We start from the raw sequence: 15,819 nt of genomic DNA on the forward strand, positions 1-15,819 counted from the left end.
TGCCCCACAGACACCAGCCAGATGCGGGACGTGCTGCAGAAGCTGGGGGACGTGGTGTGGAATTTCTTTGCCAAGTTCTGGATCTGTGTCTGCGGTGTGATGTTCATCGTGGTGACCTTCACCGGCCGCCTCGTCGTCTACAAGATTGTCTACATGCTCCTCTTCCTCCTCTGCCTCATCCTATTCCAGGTAGAGGGGCTGGGGAGCCCTGGGGACCTGTGCCATCCCCAGGGTGGCCCCACTGATGTCCCTGTCCCTGCAGGTGTACTACAGCCTGTGGCGCAAGGTGCTCAAGGGGTTCTGGTGGCTGGTGGTGGCCTACACCATGCTGGTGCTCATCGCCACCTACACCTACCAGTTCGAGGACTTCCCTATTTACTGGAGGAACCTGACGGGCCTCACTGATCCCCAGTGAGTGTCCCCTACCCACCGTGGGGTCCCTGCTGGCACCAGCCTTGTGGTGGCACCAGGGCATGGGTTGCATGTAGGGAAACTGAGGCACGGAGCAGGTTTGGGGCTGAGCCCCAGTGCCTGTTTGGGGTGGGATGGATGAGACCCCCATGCTGACTGTCCTCTCCCCATCCAGGGTGAGGGACCTGGGCCTGGAGAAGTTCAGCGTCTCCAAGCTCTTCTCCAACATCCTGATGATGGGTTTCTTCCTGCTGGCCTGCATCCTCCAGCTCCACTACTTCCATGACCCCTTCATGCTCATCACTGACCTGGAGCATGTCCGCCCCCCCTCTCCGGCCCCCTGCCACATCCCCAGGTGGGACCCAGTGCTGGGTGACCCCAGTGCACCCCGAGCCCCCCAGCCCTGCTCTGATCCCCCCTTCCCACAGGTCTGAGGAGCTGCAAGGGAGCCGCCTGCTGCGGGATGCGGCTGCTGCCGAGACCACCCGGACTGGAGACTTTGACACTGACTCCCTGGGTACAGGGCAGGGGTGGGGTGTCCTCCAAACCAGGAGGGACCTGGGAGGGCAAGGAGATGGGTTTGGGTTGATATCCAAGTGTGAGAGAGTGTGGAGATGGATTGAAGCATCCTCCAAGGAAGAGACTTTCAGGGTAATGGATTGGGGTGTCCTTCAAGTCTGGGAGGGCATGGGGATGGACTGGGATGTCCTGAAAGCCGAGGTGGGACCAGGGGATTTATTGGGGTCTCCTCCAAGTCTGGAAGGTTACAGGGGTGGGTTGGGATGCCCTCTGAGCCAGGAAGAGGCTGGAGGTTGCAGGGATGGCTTGGGCTGTTCTCCAGGTGTGGGGGGTTGTGGGAATGGATTGGGATGTCCTTGGAGCAAGGGAGGACACAGGAGATGTCGGGGTGTCCTCAGAGCCAGGGAGGCTGCAGGGGGTGTCCATGAGAATCTGTGTCCCACAGACTCCAACAAATGGGGGCTGGTGCTGGAGCGCCTGGTGGTGCTGGGCCGGACCTTCTCGGACATGGTGACACGTGGGGAGGTCTTTGTGAGACGCCTGCTGGAGCTCCACGTTGTCAAGATGGTGGCTGTCTACACCGTCTGGGTGGCCCTGGAGGAGGTACCCCTGGGGGTGTGGGGCTGGGGGGCTCAGCTGGGCCCCCCGAGGTGCTGACACAGCCTCTCCCCCAGGTCTCACTGATGAACTTCTTGCTGGTGCTGCTGTGGGCCCTGGCCGTGCCCTACGGGCGCTTCCGCCCCATGGCCTCGTGCCTCTCCACCGTCTGGACCTGCATCATCATTGTCTGCAAGATGCTCTACCAGCTCGAGGTCGTGGACCCCCACGACTACTTCAGCAACTGCACCCAGGTGTGCCCAGGGGGGCTGGATCTTGGGGGACTCCCTGGCTGGAAGGGAGGTCTGGGAGGTCCAGGAGGAACTGACCCATCCCCTGGTGCTCCCCTTTGCAGCCCCTTGCCAACAGCACCAACCTGACCCCAGAGGAGCTGGGCAATTCCACGCTGTACCGTGGCCCCGTGGACCCTGCCAACTGGTTTGGCATCCGGAAGGGCTTCCCCAACTGGGGATATGTCAAGGTGGGCACGGGAAGACTGTAGGGACCACCTTGGGGGGGGATTCTTGGCTTCACACCATAGTCCTGAACATCAGTTCTGAGAACCTGGGGAGATACTATTTATGAGGACTATGTGGGGGTGATTCTTGGCTTCACAGCCAGGTTCTGAGAACCTGGGGAGATGCAATTTTTATTAAGACCACCTAGGGGGGATTCTTGGCTTCACACCGTGGTCCTGAGCATCCCCTGTTCCCCCAGAACCACCTGCAGGTGCTGCTGCTGCTGGTGTTGGAGGCCGTGGTGTACCGGCGCCAGCAGTACCACCGCAAGCAGCACCAGCTGCTCACCCCTGTCACTGAGACCATCTTCGAGGGCATCTCCCGCGAGCACCTTGACCTTGGCTTTGCCGGCTGCATCAAATACTTCATCAACTACTTCTACTACAAGTTTGGCTTGGAGGTGGGACCAGGGGCGTTGTGTGTGTTTGTGTGTGTGGGGTGTCCCACACTTGCAGCATCCCAGAGCTGAGCCCTGCACCCCCAGATCTGCTTCCTGATGATCGTGAACGTGATCGGGCAGCGGATGAACTTCCTGGTGATCGTGCACGGCTGCTGGCTGGTGGCCATGCTGACGCGGCGCCGGCGCGCGGCCATCGCCCGCCTCTGGCCCAACTACTGCCTCTTCCTCGTCATCTTCTTCCTCTACCAGTACCTGCTGTGCCTGGGGATGCCCCCTGCACTCTGCATGGGTAAGGGGCATGGGGGACACTGTTTGCCTGCCCTGGGAAGGGGCTGGAGGAAGGGCCTGGCACTGATTGTGCCCCCCTGCCTCCCCCAAGACTATCCGTGGCGCTGGAGCAATAGCATTCCCCTCAACTCGGCGCTCATCAAGTGGCTCTACCTGCCTGACTTCTTCCAGGCTCCCAAATCCACCAACCTCATCAGTGAGTAGCCCCCTGCCCATGTGGTGCCCTGTCCCCCTACTCCAGCCCCTGGCACCTCTGTGCCCATGGGGTGCCCTGTCACCCTATTCCAGCCCCTGGCACCTCTGTGCCCTGTCACCCTATTCCAGCCCCTGTCCCCCACCCCAACTCTGTGACCTCCATCAGTGGGGTCCCATCCTGCCTCCAGGAGGGGGAAGGACAGGCAGGAGGGGTGGAGGAGCTTTAAGAGCCCCACTCCATTGGAGGTAGAGCTTAAATCACACACATCCCCTTGGAGAAGGAGTCATGGCAAACCTCCACCCCTTTTTTAGGAGAACTTAATTGTTTTCCCACCCCTTTTTGGGAAAAAGGGGAACCTGGAGAGATCTACTCTTGTTTAAAGAGGAGGTGGGGCCTGGGAAAGCCTGGAGGGAATTAATGAGCTGGACAGGAGTGGCCTGGGATGCTTCCATACCTCAGGGGAGGGTTTTAGGGGGGGTAACAGCATTTTGGGGAGCCCCATGTCCCAGGCTGAGCCGTGTTCCCCCAGATGACTTCCTGCTGCTGCTGTGCGCGGCCCAGCAGTGGCGCGTCTTCGAGGCCGAGCGCTCCCAGCCCTGGCTGCAGGCGGCCGGTGACAACTCCGACCGGCTCGACAGGGAGCAGGACCACCACAACCCCACCCCAAACTTCATCTACTGCAAGTGGGTGCCCCTGACACAGCACCCCAACCTGGGCTGGGAATGGGATCTCCTGTGGGCAGTGAATGGGGCGCTCTGCTGGGATGGGATTGCTGGGGGTATGAGCAGGATGGGACCCCTTGGAATCCCACCTTTGGAATTCCAGCCTTGGGATGCCAAACTTTGGGGTATGGACAAGATGGGTTTGGGATCCTTTGGGGTGGGGACAAGATGAGATCCCACCCTTGGATGGCAAATTCCCTTGAGGTATGGGAAGGATGGGACCTTTAGGCAATGAGACTTGCTGGGCTGGGATCCTCTAGAATGGGATGGAAACCCCTTTGGACATGACCCCCCTGATGGCTGGAACAGCAACACCCCGAGGCTTTTCTGGAAGGAGATGAGGTGGTCCAGGATACCCCTGGTGATGGTGTTGACCCTCAGAGATTTTGTGCCATAAACTGGGACAAAACAAAGCCCTTTGTCCCCCATGATAGGGCTGGTGTGGGGACCGGGACCATGATGGGGGTGGGTGCTGGGATGGGACAAGCCCCCTGCTCCAACCACCCCATCCACAGGTCCTACCTGGACATGGCGAAGGTGGTGGTGTTCCGTTACCTCTTCTGGGTGGTGCTGGTGGTGGTTTTCATCGCCGGCGCCAACCGCATCAGCCTCTTTGGGCTGGGCTACGTGCTGGCCTGCTTCTACCTGCTGCTCTCGGGCACCGCCATGCTGCGCAAACCCGCCCGCGCCCGCCTGGCGCTCTGGGACTGCCTCATCCTCTACAACATCACCGTCATCGTCTCCAAAAACATGCTGTCGGTGAGTTGTGATCCGCACGCTCCTCCTCAGGTCACCCTGGGTGTCCCCTGGGGTGGTGACAAAGCCGTGTGTGCCCTTCTCTGCCCGCAGCTCCTGTCCTGCGTCTTCGTGCGGCAGATGCAGAACAATTTCTGCTGGGTGATCCAGCTCTTCAGCCTCGTCTGCACCGTCAAGGGCTACTATGACCGTGAGTTGCTGGTCTGGGGGTGATCTGAGAGGGATTTGGGCTGCTGCATGACATGCCTACACCTCTGCCTGCTAGCCAAGGCCATGACCAAGGACCGGGACTGCTCGCTGCCCGTGGAGGAGGCCGGCATCATATGGGACAGCATCTGCTTCTTCTTCCTCCTGCTCCAGCGCCGCATCTTCCTCAGCTCCTACTACTTGCACGTCATGTGGGACCTCCAAGCCTCTGCCCTGCAGCCTTCCAGGTGGGATTGGGGTCCTGGAGGGGTCACTGTGGGTGCTGGGGGTCCCCTCCATGACCCTCTACTGTCCCTGTCCCCCAGGGGTGTGGCGCTGTTCAAGGCCAGCATCATGAAGAGCCTGCGCTCGCACCGGCGATCCGAGAGGAGGTCGCTGGACCAGCTGAAGCGGCAGTGAGTGGGTTTTGGGGGGCACTGGGACCCCTCTCCCTGCACTGGGGTGGCCTGTGTATGGGGTGGCCCTGGGGGTCTGGGGGAGTGGGCTCTGCAGCATCCTGTGCCTCCAGGATGGAGCGGATCCGAGCCAAGCAGCAGAAGTACCACCAGGAGCGTTTGCCCCGCGGCACCGGCACGGAGCAGGAAGGGGCCAGAGCAGGTGAGAGCTGGGGGGTCCCTCCCTTGTCCCCAACCCCTCTCAGGACACACAGGTGGTGGCACTGACCCATCGCTGACATCCATGCTGGTGGAGCCCCGTGGAGCATTGTGGTGACCCCCTCCCACCCCAGATCCCCCCAGGGCGGGGTGGGCGCTCTGGGTGTGGCCGTTCTCAGCCCCATCTGCCATCCCACAGCTCCCGGCGGCCCGGCAGACCCGTCCCGGCAGAGGTGGCAGAGGCCATGGGTAGACCACGCCACAGGTACAGCCCCACACGGGGCATAACAGGGCACAGCCCCTCGGGGAGCTCCTCCTGCCTGGACCACTAACACCTGCAGGGCACTGGTGGCACTGCTTGGCCAGGGTGACACCTGCGTGTCCCCTGTGCCCAGGCTCATCCATAGAGCACTAACCATGGCTTCTCTGCTCCCCAGCACTAATGGGGTGTTGGACTGGGGGTGCCAGGCTGGGTTTGAGGTCACTGATGTCGGTCACCTCTGAACACTGGCGCCGGAGGGACGCCGCTTTGGGGACGTGCCAGTTGAGTTGTTGGCTTTGATGGGTGTCCTCGATGCCAGGCAGAGCCCTGGGAGATGGCAGAGGGGCCAGCCTGGGGTGTGACACCCCTGCTGTGGCCCTGGCTGTGCCGTGACACCCTGTGCCCCCCTGGCAGTGCTGCATTCCGGGGAATATTTCCTCTTCGAGTCGGACAGCGAGGAGGAGGACGAGGTGCAGGAGGAGCCGCGGCCAGGGAGACCAAGCGCCTTCCAGGTGAGCAGGGCTGGGGGACTGCAGAGCAGCCAGAGGGCTGGCAGTGTCCCCAGGGTGCTGATGGCTCCTGTCCCCCTCCAGCTTGCTTACCAGGCCTGGATTACCAACACTAGGACAGTGCTGAGGCAGCAGGAGCAGCCTGAGCAGCCACAGCCACCCAGCACTGAGAGCGCTGCAGGTGGGTGTGACACCCCAAAATAGGGCTGGGGGGACAGGAGGGGACATAGCCCTGGCTGGTGCCCACTGTGTGCCCTGGCAGGGCACTCCCAGCGTGTGGGGGGACTCTCTGGTGGTTACAGTGGGGTTGGGCACAAGCTGTGCAGCTTCTTTGGTGCCCACCCTGATTTTTAAAGTGGATGTAGAGGGACAGGGGATGGGGCGGTGGATTGGAGAGACCCAGAAATGATGCTCATCCTCCCCTGGGGTCTGACCTTTGCAGAGGACGGCACAAGGAGAGAGGTGGAGGCTGCTGAGGGGGCTGAAAGCCGGGAGGAGGAGAACACAGAAGTTTCTGGTAAGTGGACAGCAGGACTGCAGTGCAGGGGGATGCTGGGGACATCCAAATGGGCAAAAGTAGGACCCTCCATCCCTCTTTTTGCCCTGGCAGAGCGCAGCAACATCTTGCAGCGGGCACTGAACACGCTGAGGTTCCTGTGGCTGCTGTGCCAGGCCCTGGTGGATGGGCTGACCCAGTGGCTGGACTCCTGCACCCAGGAGCACACGGACATGTCCCGTGTCCTGCGCCTCGAGAGGTGTGTCATGGCACAGCGCCTGGCCAAGGTGAGCCTGGGGCAGGGGACACCAGGGCATGGGAGGTGACAGCCTGCAGTGGTACTGACATCCTGCCTGCCACAGGGAGAGGAGATAAACCACGAGTTCCCAGATGAGCTCTATGAGCTGCCACCAGAGGAGCTCCAGGAGGAGCTGAACCCGCCCGGCTCCTTGGCTGCAGAGTCCCAAAGCGGCACTTCCAGGCAGGTGCATAGAAACCCCCGAGGGGGCTGTGGGCAGTGCCACAGGTGGGGCAGGGAGGCAGGGGGCTCACCCCTGACCCCGTGTCACCCTAAGAGCTTCCCCTTCTTCCAGCAGCCAGGAGCAGGTGACAAACCTGGAGGACGTGGCTGAAGCTCAGCAGTTGCTGGCCGTGCCCCAGCCCCTCAGGCGGACTGCCAGTGAGCTCCTCAGGAGCAGGTGGACATGGGGACAGCACTGGGACGGGGATGGGGGGTGGTGGGGAAGGCTCACCCCAGCCCTGCATCCCACAGGAGGTTTTGTGTCTGCGAGCTGGAGGAGTCGGAGCAGTTCTACCGATCCCACAACCGGTTCCTGAAGCTGCTGCTGGCCGGGTACCGCTGGGTGACGGCCCACTCCGAGCTGCTCTGCTACTTCGTCATCATCCTCAACAACATGGTCACTGCCTCCACCCTCTCCATCATCCTGCCCATCTTCATCTTCCTCTGGGCCATGCTTTCCATCCCCCGGCCCTCCAAGCGCTTCTGGATGACTGCCATCGTCTTCACCGAGGTGGGCAGGGGTGGCCAGAGAAGGGACAATGCCATCTGGCCCCTGCTGCCACCCCGCTGACCCCAATGTCCCCACAGTTGATGGTGGTGGTGAAATACTTCTTCCAGTTTGGGTTCTTCCCCTGGAATGGCCACATCATCCTGCTGCGCTACGAGGGCAAGCCCTTCTTCCCACCACGCATCGTGGGCATGGAGAAGTCCACCCAGTACCTCAAGTATGACCTCCTGCAGCTCCTGGCCCTCTTCTTCCATCGCTCCCTGCTGCTGGTGAGCCCTTGGGCCGTGGGTGGGCATTCTGGGGGGAGCTGGAGCTGCTCCTGGAGCTCTGGGCAGAACCCAGTGGGTGCTCAGTGGCTCTGCCGTGGTTTCCCACCAGTGCTGGTGGGAGCTGATGCTGCAGGATGGGGAGTGAGGTGTGTGGGGCTGGGGGGCCAACAGGACCTCTGACCATGTCCCTCTGCAGTCCTATGGGCTGTGGGACCAGGAGGAGACGACGGAGAAGCCAGAGGAAGCCACGTCCCCACCCCCAGCAGTGGCTGAGGAAGGGCCAGAGACTCCAGCCCAGCCAGGAGCAGCCACGGGGCCAGAGCAGCAGCTGGAGGCTCCAGCCCAGCTGGGATCACTGGGAGCAGCCACAGAGCCAGAGCAGGAGCTGGAAGCTCCAGCCCAGCCAGGAGAACCAGGAGCAGCCACTGAGCCGGAGCTGGAGCTGGAGCAGTCCCTGGAGCAGGAAGAGGGGACCGGGGCCACGCAGCTCCGCTTCAGGAAAAAGCAGGGGAGGAAGGCACTGGAGGTGGTTTCAGTGGAAGGTGAGCACCACTTCCCAACCCTCTTGCCATGGTGAGGAGCAAGGCTGGCACCCCCAAGGTGCTGGGGTTGGGCAGGATGTGGCCCTGCAGGACTCTGGCTGTCACCCACCCTGTGCCTCACTTCAAGGGAGCGAGGACGAGGAAGAGGAGGAGGAAGAGTCAGAAGAGAGTCACGCTCAGAGGAAGCTGAGAGAGTTTGGCTTGCGAGTCAAGGGCTGCTTCCTCACCACGTGAGTCACGGTGGTGCTGGTTGGGGTGGGGGCTGTGGGGTGCAGTCCATCACCTGTCCCCTGTGTCCCCTGTCCTTGCAGGGCACGGAAGATTTACCAGCCAGTGTGTAAATTCTTCTGGGACATCCTGGACACACAGAGCCATGCAGCCACCGACGTCTACGCCTACATGTTCATGGCTGACGTGGTCGACTTCATCGTCATCATCTTTGGCTTCTGGGCCTTTGGGGTGAGCAGGGGGTGCCACAGGGTCCTGACTGTCCTGCCTCCACCACGGGGTGAGGCTGGGCCGCATCCTGACCTCTCCTGCACCCCAGAAATACACGGCGGCCACCGACATCACCTCGTCGCTGTCGGAAAACCAAGTGCCAGAGGCTTTCCTGGTCATGGTGCTCTTCCAGTTCAGCACCATGATCATCGACCGTGCGCTCTACCTGCGCAAGACTGTGCTGGGCAAGCTCATCTTCCAGGTCATCCTGGTCTTCGGCATCCACTTCTGGATGTTCTTCATCCTGCCGGCCGTCACCCAAAGGTAGACCCCAAAGAATTCCCTGGCATGGCATGGCATGGTCCGTGTGTTGCTCCTTGGTGTCCCCGAGCCCACGTGGTGGCCCAGGCTGGTGGCTGAAGAGTGACACGTCCCTCCCGCAGGTTGTTCCGCCACAACATGGTGGCCCAGCTGTGGTACTTTGTGAAGTGCATCTACTTTGGGCTGTCGGCCTACCAGATCCGCTGTGGCTACCCCACCCGCATCCTGGGCAACTTCCTCACCAAGAAATACAACCACCTCAACCTCTTCCTCTTCCAGGGGTATGGCACAGGGGTCACAGGGAGCCGCAGGCACCCCGAGGGTGCCCTACCACTGCCCTCTCCCCGTGTGCCCCCAGGTTCCGCCTGGTGCCCTTCCTGGTGGAGCTGAGGGCCATCATGGACTGGGTATGGACGGACACCACGCTGTCCCTCTCCAACTGGATGTGTGTGGAGGACATCTACGCCAACATCTTCATCATCAAGTGCAGCCGGGAGACTGAGAAGGTACAGCTCCTATGCCAGGAAGGGTCCCCCACTAAACCCCTTTTGGGGGTTTGTTAGGGTTCCCCTGAGCACACCTTACACCGTGTGCTGTCTCCCCCCACGCCAGAAATACCCCCAGCCCAAGGGGCAGAAGAAGAAGAAGGTGGTGAAGTACGGCATGGGCGGCCTCATCATCCTCTTCCTCGTGGGCATCATCTGGTTCCCACTGCTCTTCATGTCCCTGGTGCGCTCCGTGGTGGGCATCGTCAACCACCCCATCGATGTCACCGTCATCCTCAAGCTGGGGGGGTACGAGGTGAGGATGTGGGAGTGGCCATTGGGATGCCCAGATGGGACAACAGGGTGCCCTGCCTGGCTGATGTCCCCCTGTGTCGCCCCCAGCCTCTGTTCAGCACGAGCTCCCAGCAGCAATACATCCAGCCCTTCACCTTGGAGGACTACACCGAGCTCACCAAGGAATTTGAGAGAGAGCCGGTAAATCCTCCCTCCACCCCAAAATATCCCTCCTGGCTGCTTGGCAGAGCCCCCCAGGGCAGGGGCTGAGCTCTGTGTCCCCTGGTGGCAGCTGGCCATGCAGTTCATCACCTTCTACGGCATAGAGGACATCGTGACCGCCCGCGTCGAGGGCAGCTCGGGCTCGCTGTGGGGCATCAGCCCCCCCAGCCGTGCACAGATGCAGCAGGAGCTGCAGAACGGCTCCTCCGACATCACCGTGCACCTCACCTGGAGCTTCCAGAGGTACCTCGGGCACAGCCGGGGAGGAGCCAGCCCTGCCTGCAGCCCCCCCTGCCCACACTGAGCCTCTTCTGCCCGCAGGGACCTGAGCAAGGGGGGCACGGTGGAGAACGCCTACGGCAAACACGACATAAACCTGCAGCCCAGCGCGCCCCAGCGCCTGCAGCTGGCCCAGATGCTGGGTGGCACCAGGACTGACCCTGTGTGAGTGTCCCCTGAGGGGGTGACTGGACCTCTGTGCCCAGTGGGATGGTGTAATCACCCCCATCACTCCACTTTCTTGCAGGGTATTGCCCAAACTCTTCCCCAAATACATCCGGGCGCCCACCGGCCTCGAAGCCGAGCCTGTCAAGCAGCTGCTGCCAGGTAGGTCCCAACATGTTCCCCACAAGAAAACCAGCCCTGGGTGCCACCTCTCTGAAGGCAGGGAAGACATGAGTCCCAGTGTGTCCCTCCCTAAAAAATCAGCACTGGGAGCACACCAGTGGCACTGATGGTGCCAGCCCTTGTGGACGGTGAGGACGCGAGTCCTGCCAAAAAAAGTCATCCTTAAGGAGCACAGCAGCCACTGTGCTGTGCCCTGACGGTGTCACCCTCTCCAGATGACGTGGAGAGCTACCTGGACGTGGAGTTGAGGCTGAAACAGGAGCGCAGGGGCTCTGGCCGTGGTGAGCACTTCGTGGAGTGGTGGGTGCTGAGGGTGAAGGACATGCCACCCCAGGAGGGCAACATCCTCCCCATGGTCATCTTCAACGACAAAGTCAGCCCCCCCAGCCTGGGCTTCCTGGCTGGCTACGGGTATGTGAAAGGTGCCAGGGTGTGGGGGGATCCTGAGGGCATTGCTGGTGGGATCCAGGGGTTCAGGATGTGCCCTCCTTTCGCAGGATCATGGGGCTCTACGTGTCCATCGTGCTGGTGATCGGCAAGTTCGTGCGGGGCTTCTTCAGCGAGATCTCCCACTCCATCATGTTCGAGGAGCTGCCCTGCGTGGATCGCATCCTGAAGCTGTGCCAGGACATCTTCCTGGTGCGGGAGACGGGCGAGCTGGAGCTGGAGGAGGAGCTCTACGCCAAGCTCATCTTCCTCTACCGCTCGCCCGAGACCATGATCAAGTGGACACGGGAGAAGAGATAAGGGGAAGGGGCTCCAGCCCCCCGCCCTGACAGGGACATCACCGCCAATGCCTTAAGCAGCCCCCCCAGCTGGGGCCTCATCCCGGCCCGGGAGGCAGTGGGATGTGGGGTTCAGGGTGCTCCCTTGGAGGGAGGATGTTTTTCTGGATGTTTTTCTTACGTTGCTTTGAAGCCGTCCGACCCGCACAGACCATGTTGTGCCTTCCCGGGGAGGGGGACAGGAGGTGGCCCCTCCACCCACTGGGCACCCCTGGCTGCCAGGTGAGGATGGAGGGGGTCAAGAGCCAGCCTGTGCCCCCTCCCTGCTGGCCCCAGCCCTGCTCCAGAACCAGGTTGAACTCAAGCAATAGCCCCCCACCCTGCCCCCAGCTCCAGGATGGGGGTCCTGGGTTGTGGCCCCCCACGTTTGAGGAGGTCTGGCAGCCCCAGTTGGACTTTAGACACTTGTGACTTTGGGTTTGTTTTGTTTTTTTTTTTTTATTAATTCAAATGGTTTATTTATACAGATAGTGAATAAAACAAACTTGAGGCCTCCCTGGCTGACAGGCAGCTGGGGCAGGGAAGTGGGGGGGCCACGGGGGGCTCTCCCTGCCCTTTTGGCTGGGACAGAAATGGTCTATAAAAACAGCTGCCTGGGTGCCAGGAGTCCTCACCAACCTCTGGGGTATCCCTGAGGAGTGGCACCTGCCCCAGCAGTGCCACAGTGCAATGGAGGAGTGTCCCCTGCTGTCCCCGACCCCTTCAGCTCTTGCTGGACTCCTGGTTCTGCTCCATCTCAGCACTGCAAGGGATGGACACTGGATGGACACGGCCCTGGGGGCTGAGCAGGAGGGGAGGGAGGGGCCCCCCAGCCCCAGTACCTGCGGATCCTGCGCTGGCCCTCGGTGCGCACGTAGGGGGGCAGCGTGTCAAGGGGACCCTGCACGAGAGGGGCTGTGAGCCTGGGGACCCCCCTCTCCCCCTCACACCACCCCCTGCACCCCAAAACCTCACCAGCTCCTTAAAGGTGAGGCGGCAGCTGTAGCACAGCAGGGGGATATAGGCAGCTTTGCTCTCAACCCTGTTGGGACAGGGACGAGGACAGGAACACTCAGAGGTGCCACTGTGGTGGTCTGGGAGCAGGTAAATCCTGTAAAGCCACCAGCCCATGTGCTCACCCTGCTGCTGGCTCCTCCAAGATCAGCGTGGGCTCCAGAGCCAACTCCTCCTCTGTAAGAGCCAGGGGGTCACTGAGGGGTGCACAGCTGCTCCCCAAATCCCCTGAGCCCCCCAGTGCCCTCCTCACTCACCCCCAATGGTGTCCAGGCCGCAGAGGCAGAGGAGGCAGCGCTGGGACTCACTGGTGGCCTTGGCTGGCTCTGGGCTCAGTTTCTCCCCTGTCCTGCAGCCAAAACAGGGGTTGTGGGTACACTGCAATCCCCCCACACCCCCAGCAGCCCCACAGAGACCCCCCATACCGGTACACAGTGCTGATGGTGGAGGGGAACTCCTCCTGCAGCCCCAGCAGGAAGCGCTCGACCAGCTGGTGGATGCTGAGCTTCTCCCGGCGCTGTGGGAACCAACAGGGACAGGACTGGGGGCTCCTGTCCCTGCCATGGGGACACAGAGCGTGGGCTCCCCACCAGGGGACCCCCCTACCTTGGTGAAGAGGGGTGGCACGATGACAGTGGGGACGCTGTAGAAGAAGTTGTAGAAGGCGATCTCCTTGGCCGTGTAGTCCCGCATGGGTCTCACCACCATCACGTCGCCGTGGCGCTGGTCCGTGAAGCCCTGTGGGTGCAGGGCTGCCAGGGGACTGTGCCACCACCAAGCCACCCCCTCATGGCACCGTGTCACCCCTTGGGTGTGGCTGCCTGCCCCCAGCTCACCGTGTCGACGGCGAGGAAGGCGCCACGCCCCAGGGAGAGGTTGGTGAGGAGCTTGATGGCCACGCGCGTGAGGCTTTCACCCATCATCACCTTGTTGTAGCCCCTGTCCCGGGCTGTCTGCACGATCAGGTGTGTCCTGGGGACGAAGTGACAGCAGATCAGAGCCACTCTGCCCACCTGGCAGTGGTGCTGGCACTGGGCAGGGTCGGTCCCTCACCGCAGCATCTCCAGCAGCTCCTCCCGCGCCGTCGCCGTCCCCGCGGCCTCAAAGATGCGGAGCAGCTCCTGGGTTTGGGCAGGATCTGGCAGGCCACGGGGGGCAGGGGGTGCTGCTGGCGTGTCCTGGGTGCTGTGACCAGGCAGAGAGGTGCCACTGTCCCCGTCCTGTCGCTGTTGCTGGATGAAACTGTCCACAGCCTTTTTGTAGGAAGGGCCGGATGTGCCAGGTGTGCCGGAGCGCTCCGGCCCCGGCTGTAAGATGGACGGGGGCAGCTCCAGCGCCTGCGGGGCACAGAGGGATAGTTGGGGTTGTCTGAGTGAGTCCCCCCTGCCTCAGCACCTGTCCCCGTGTCACCCCAGTACCTCCTCCAGGTGGAGCAGGTGGTAGGGGAAGCCGGTGGCCTGCAGCAGGGCCTCCATCTGGGCCAGGGTCTGCTCCCGCTGCTCCGGGCTCTGCCTGCGCACGGCTCCCTCTGCAAGGTGTGGGGACAGTGCCAGGGCTGCTGCCACATTCCCAGCCCCGGTTCTGGGGCCAGGGTGGCAGCACCCCGGCCCTGGCTCAGTGCAGGGAGTTGGTAATGGGGCAGGGAGCAGAGAGTGGGGCTGGGAATGGGGTAGAGAGTGGATAGTGGGGTGGGAATGGGGCAGGGAACAGGCAATGAGCTGGGAACTGGCAGCAGGACAGGGGACAGGAAATGGGGCAGGGAAGAGGTATGAGGGCCAGGATGGGCAGAGAACAAACAGTGGGGCTGAGAATGGGGCAGGGAACAGGCAACAAGGCTGGAAAGGGGAGTGAGGCAGGGAACAGGGAATGGGTTGGGGATGGGCAGTGGGACATGGAGCAGGGATGGATTGTGAATGGACAGTGGGACGCAGGGCAGGGAATGGGTTGGGAATGGGCAGTGGGACACGGGGCAGGGATGGGTTGGGGATGGGCAGGTAGACACAGAGCAGGGATGGGTTGGGGATGGGCAGGTAGACACAGAGCAGGGATGGGTTGGGGATGGACAGATGGACACAGAGCAGCAGCAGAGCTCCCTCACCCTCAATGTAGACGAGGCCGGGGACGAAGCGGAGCCTCTTGGCCGCCTCCCGGCTGAGCCCCTGGCAGAGGAGTGGGGTGAGGAGTGGGGTGAGGTGTGGGGTGAGGAGGGAACAAGCCCTGCACCCCCCAAACCCCCCCAGTCCCCACTCTCACCTCCTGCACCTGCCGGACCATGGCACTGGAGGCTGGGCCCCCTGACACTGCCAGCAGCACCTGTGGGGACAGCAGGGACAGTCACCAGCCCTGGGGCCACCCCGGGTCCCCCAGTCCCCCCTCCCGGTACCTTCTCTCCCGGGAAGATGACACGGTTCTTGCCCAGCATGGCACGGAACTTGTGCACAAAGTACTCACGGAAACAGGAGCTGGGGACACGGGGACATGGGGACTCCTGAGCCACCCCCACACCCCACAGCCCCCTTGATGTCCCCAAAACCAGGACAGCAACATCTTCAGGCTCTGACATCCCAGAGATCCAATGACCCCCATGAGCCACATCCCCAAACATTGTCCCCCCTCCTCAATTTCCTCAATACTCAATGTCCGCAACTCCCAGACACCCAATGTCCCCAAACCCTCAAATCCCAGAGATGCAATGTCCCCATCCCCAACATCCCAATGCTCCAGCCACCCAACATCCCTGAGAACAAATGTCCCCAACCCCTGATGTCCCCAAGACCCAAAGTTCACAACTCTCCATCTTCTGGAGACCCAAAGACCCCGATTTCTGATGTCCCCAATTTCTGATATCCCAAATTTCTGATATCCCAAATTTCTGATGTCCCCAATTTCTAATGTCCCCAATTTCTGATGTCCCCAGTTTCTGATGTCCCTATCCCCGCTGTCCCCACTGTCTCACCGGCAGAACGGGTCCCCGACGCGGATGACAAGGGCGGCCGTGCCCTGCCCGCACTTCATGCAGCTCCGGGGATGTCTGTGGGGACACGGCCGGTCACCGGGGGGTACCGGGAGCGGCCCGGGGGGGTCCATTCCAGGCCGGACCGGACTCACACCTGGTTCCCGGTGCGCGGCGGCGCCGCGGCGGTTCCGTGTCCGCTCCGCACCCTCCGCCGTCACCCGTCGCGTCGCACATGGCGGCGACACTGGGGGACTCGGTCCCGGTGGGTCCCGGTTGGTCCCGGTGAGGTCCCCGGGGGTCCTACTCGGCTCGGGCCCTCTCGGCTCCTCTCGGCCCTCACTCGTCTCCTCTCGGCCCTCACTCGGCTCTTCTCGGCTCCTTTCGG

General features: G+C 62.1%; 2 protein-coding genes across 3 annotated transcripts in view; one reads left to right on the top strand and one right to left on the bottom strand.

Moving 5' to 3' along the window:
• The window catches only part of PIEZO1 (piezo type mechanosensitive ion channel component 1 (Er blood group)), a 24,617-nt gene extending 12,453 nt beyond the window's left edge, over window positions 1–12,164 (top strand). Inside the window, exons 14-51 of one of the 2 annotated variants that reach the window (XM_083870165.1) lie at window positions 11–189; window positions 263–411; window positions 587–766; window positions 840–928; window positions 1,376–1,533; window positions 1,605–1,781; window positions 1,883–2,008; window positions 2,245–2,445; window positions 2,530–2,734; window positions 2,825–2,929; window positions 3,459–3,612; window positions 4,167–4,410; window positions 4,501–4,597; window positions 4,673–4,841; window positions 4,920–5,009; window positions 5,123–5,211; window positions 5,407–5,472; window positions 5,884–5,981; window positions 6,063–6,159; window positions 6,421–6,495; window positions 6,589–6,761; window positions 6,837–6,959; window positions 7,075–7,172; window positions 7,247–7,505; window positions 7,613–7,771; window positions 7,968–8,313; window positions 8,441–8,543; window positions 8,625–8,772; window positions 8,861–9,075; window positions 9,195–9,353; window positions 9,431–9,578; window positions 9,685–9,873; window positions 9,960–10,052; window positions 10,144–10,316; window positions 10,395–10,517; window positions 10,600–10,679; window positions 10,916–11,111; window positions 11,198–12,164. In XM_083870165.1, coding sequence (XP_083726291.1) covers window positions 11–189; window positions 263–411; window positions 587–766; window positions 840–928; window positions 1,376–1,533; window positions 1,605–1,781; window positions 1,883–2,008; window positions 2,245–2,445; window positions 2,530–2,734; window positions 2,825–2,929; window positions 3,459–3,612; window positions 4,167–4,410; window positions 4,501–4,597; window positions 4,673–4,841; window positions 4,920–5,009; window positions 5,123–5,211; window positions 5,407–5,472; window positions 5,884–5,981; window positions 6,063–6,159; window positions 6,421–6,495; window positions 6,589–6,761; window positions 6,837–6,959; window positions 7,075–7,172; window positions 7,247–7,505; window positions 7,613–7,771; window positions 7,968–8,313; window positions 8,441–8,543; window positions 8,625–8,772; window positions 8,861–9,075; window positions 9,195–9,353; window positions 9,431–9,578; window positions 9,685–9,873; window positions 9,960–10,052; window positions 10,144–10,316; window positions 10,395–10,517; window positions 10,600–10,679; window positions 10,916–11,111; window positions 11,198–11,447 — 5,783 coding nt within the window. In that variant the 3' untranslated portion in view covers window positions 11,448–12,164. Of the gene's footprint in view, window positions 1–10; window positions 190–262; window positions 412–586; window positions 767–839; window positions 929–1,375; window positions 1,534–1,604; window positions 1,782–1,882; window positions 2,009–2,244; window positions 2,446–2,529; window positions 2,735–2,824; window positions 2,930–3,458; window positions 3,613–4,166; window positions 4,411–4,500; window positions 4,598–4,672; window positions 4,842–4,919; window positions 5,010–5,122; window positions 5,212–5,406; window positions 5,473–5,883; window positions 5,982–6,062; window positions 6,160–6,420; window positions 6,496–6,588; window positions 6,762–6,836; window positions 6,960–7,074; window positions 7,173–7,246; window positions 7,506–7,582; window positions 7,772–7,967; window positions 8,314–8,440; window positions 8,544–8,624; window positions 8,773–8,860; window positions 9,076–9,194; window positions 9,354–9,430; window positions 9,579–9,684; window positions 9,874–9,959; window positions 10,053–10,143; window positions 10,317–10,394; window positions 10,518–10,599; window positions 10,680–10,915; window positions 11,112–11,197 lie in introns of both variants that reach the window. The other variant, XM_083870164.1, reaches the window with a different exon arrangement.
• CTU2 (cytosolic thiouridylase subunit 2) lies at window positions 12,117–15,804 on the bottom strand. Its single transcript, XM_083870166.1, has 15 exons — window positions 15,589–15,804; window positions 15,435–15,509; window positions 14,862–14,940; window positions 14,732–14,791; window positions 14,577–14,637; window positions 13,897–14,006; window positions 13,532–13,815; window positions 13,315–13,450; window positions 13,085–13,216; window positions 12,904–12,995; window positions 12,736–12,827; window positions 12,604–12,655; window positions 12,440–12,506; window positions 12,307–12,365; window positions 12,117–12,227 (listed from the first exon to the last, which is right to left on the bottom strand). Exons 1-15 carry the CDS (start codon window positions 15,666–15,668, stop codon window positions 12,188–12,190), a joined length of 1,419 nt encoding a protein of 472 aa, XP_083726292.1. The 5' UTR covers window positions 15,669–15,804; the 3' UTR covers window positions 12,117–12,187.
• Between the last annotated feature and the right edge of the window lie 15 nt (window positions 15,805–15,819).

This window comes from Zosterops lateralis (assembly GCF_965231275.1).
Source record: "Zosterops lateralis genome assembly, chromosome: 12".
Lineage (NCBI taxonomy): Eukaryota > Metazoa > Chordata > Aves > Passeriformes > Zosteropidae > Zosterops > Zosterops lateralis.

Coding starts and splice junctions, on each gene's coding strand:
- CTU2 (XM_083870166.1), bottom strand. CDS start 15,668: ATGTGCGACGCGACGGGTGACGGCGGAGGGTGCGGAGCGGACACGGAA. Junction 13,816..13,896: donor ACCTGCTCCACCTGGAGGAG/GTACTGGGGTGA, acceptor TGTGCCCCGCAG/GCGCTGGAGCTGCCCCCGTC. Junction 12,656..12,735: donor CGGCCTGGACACCATTGGGG/GTGAGTGAGGAG, acceptor TGGCTCTTACAG/AGGAGGAGTTGGCTCTGGAG.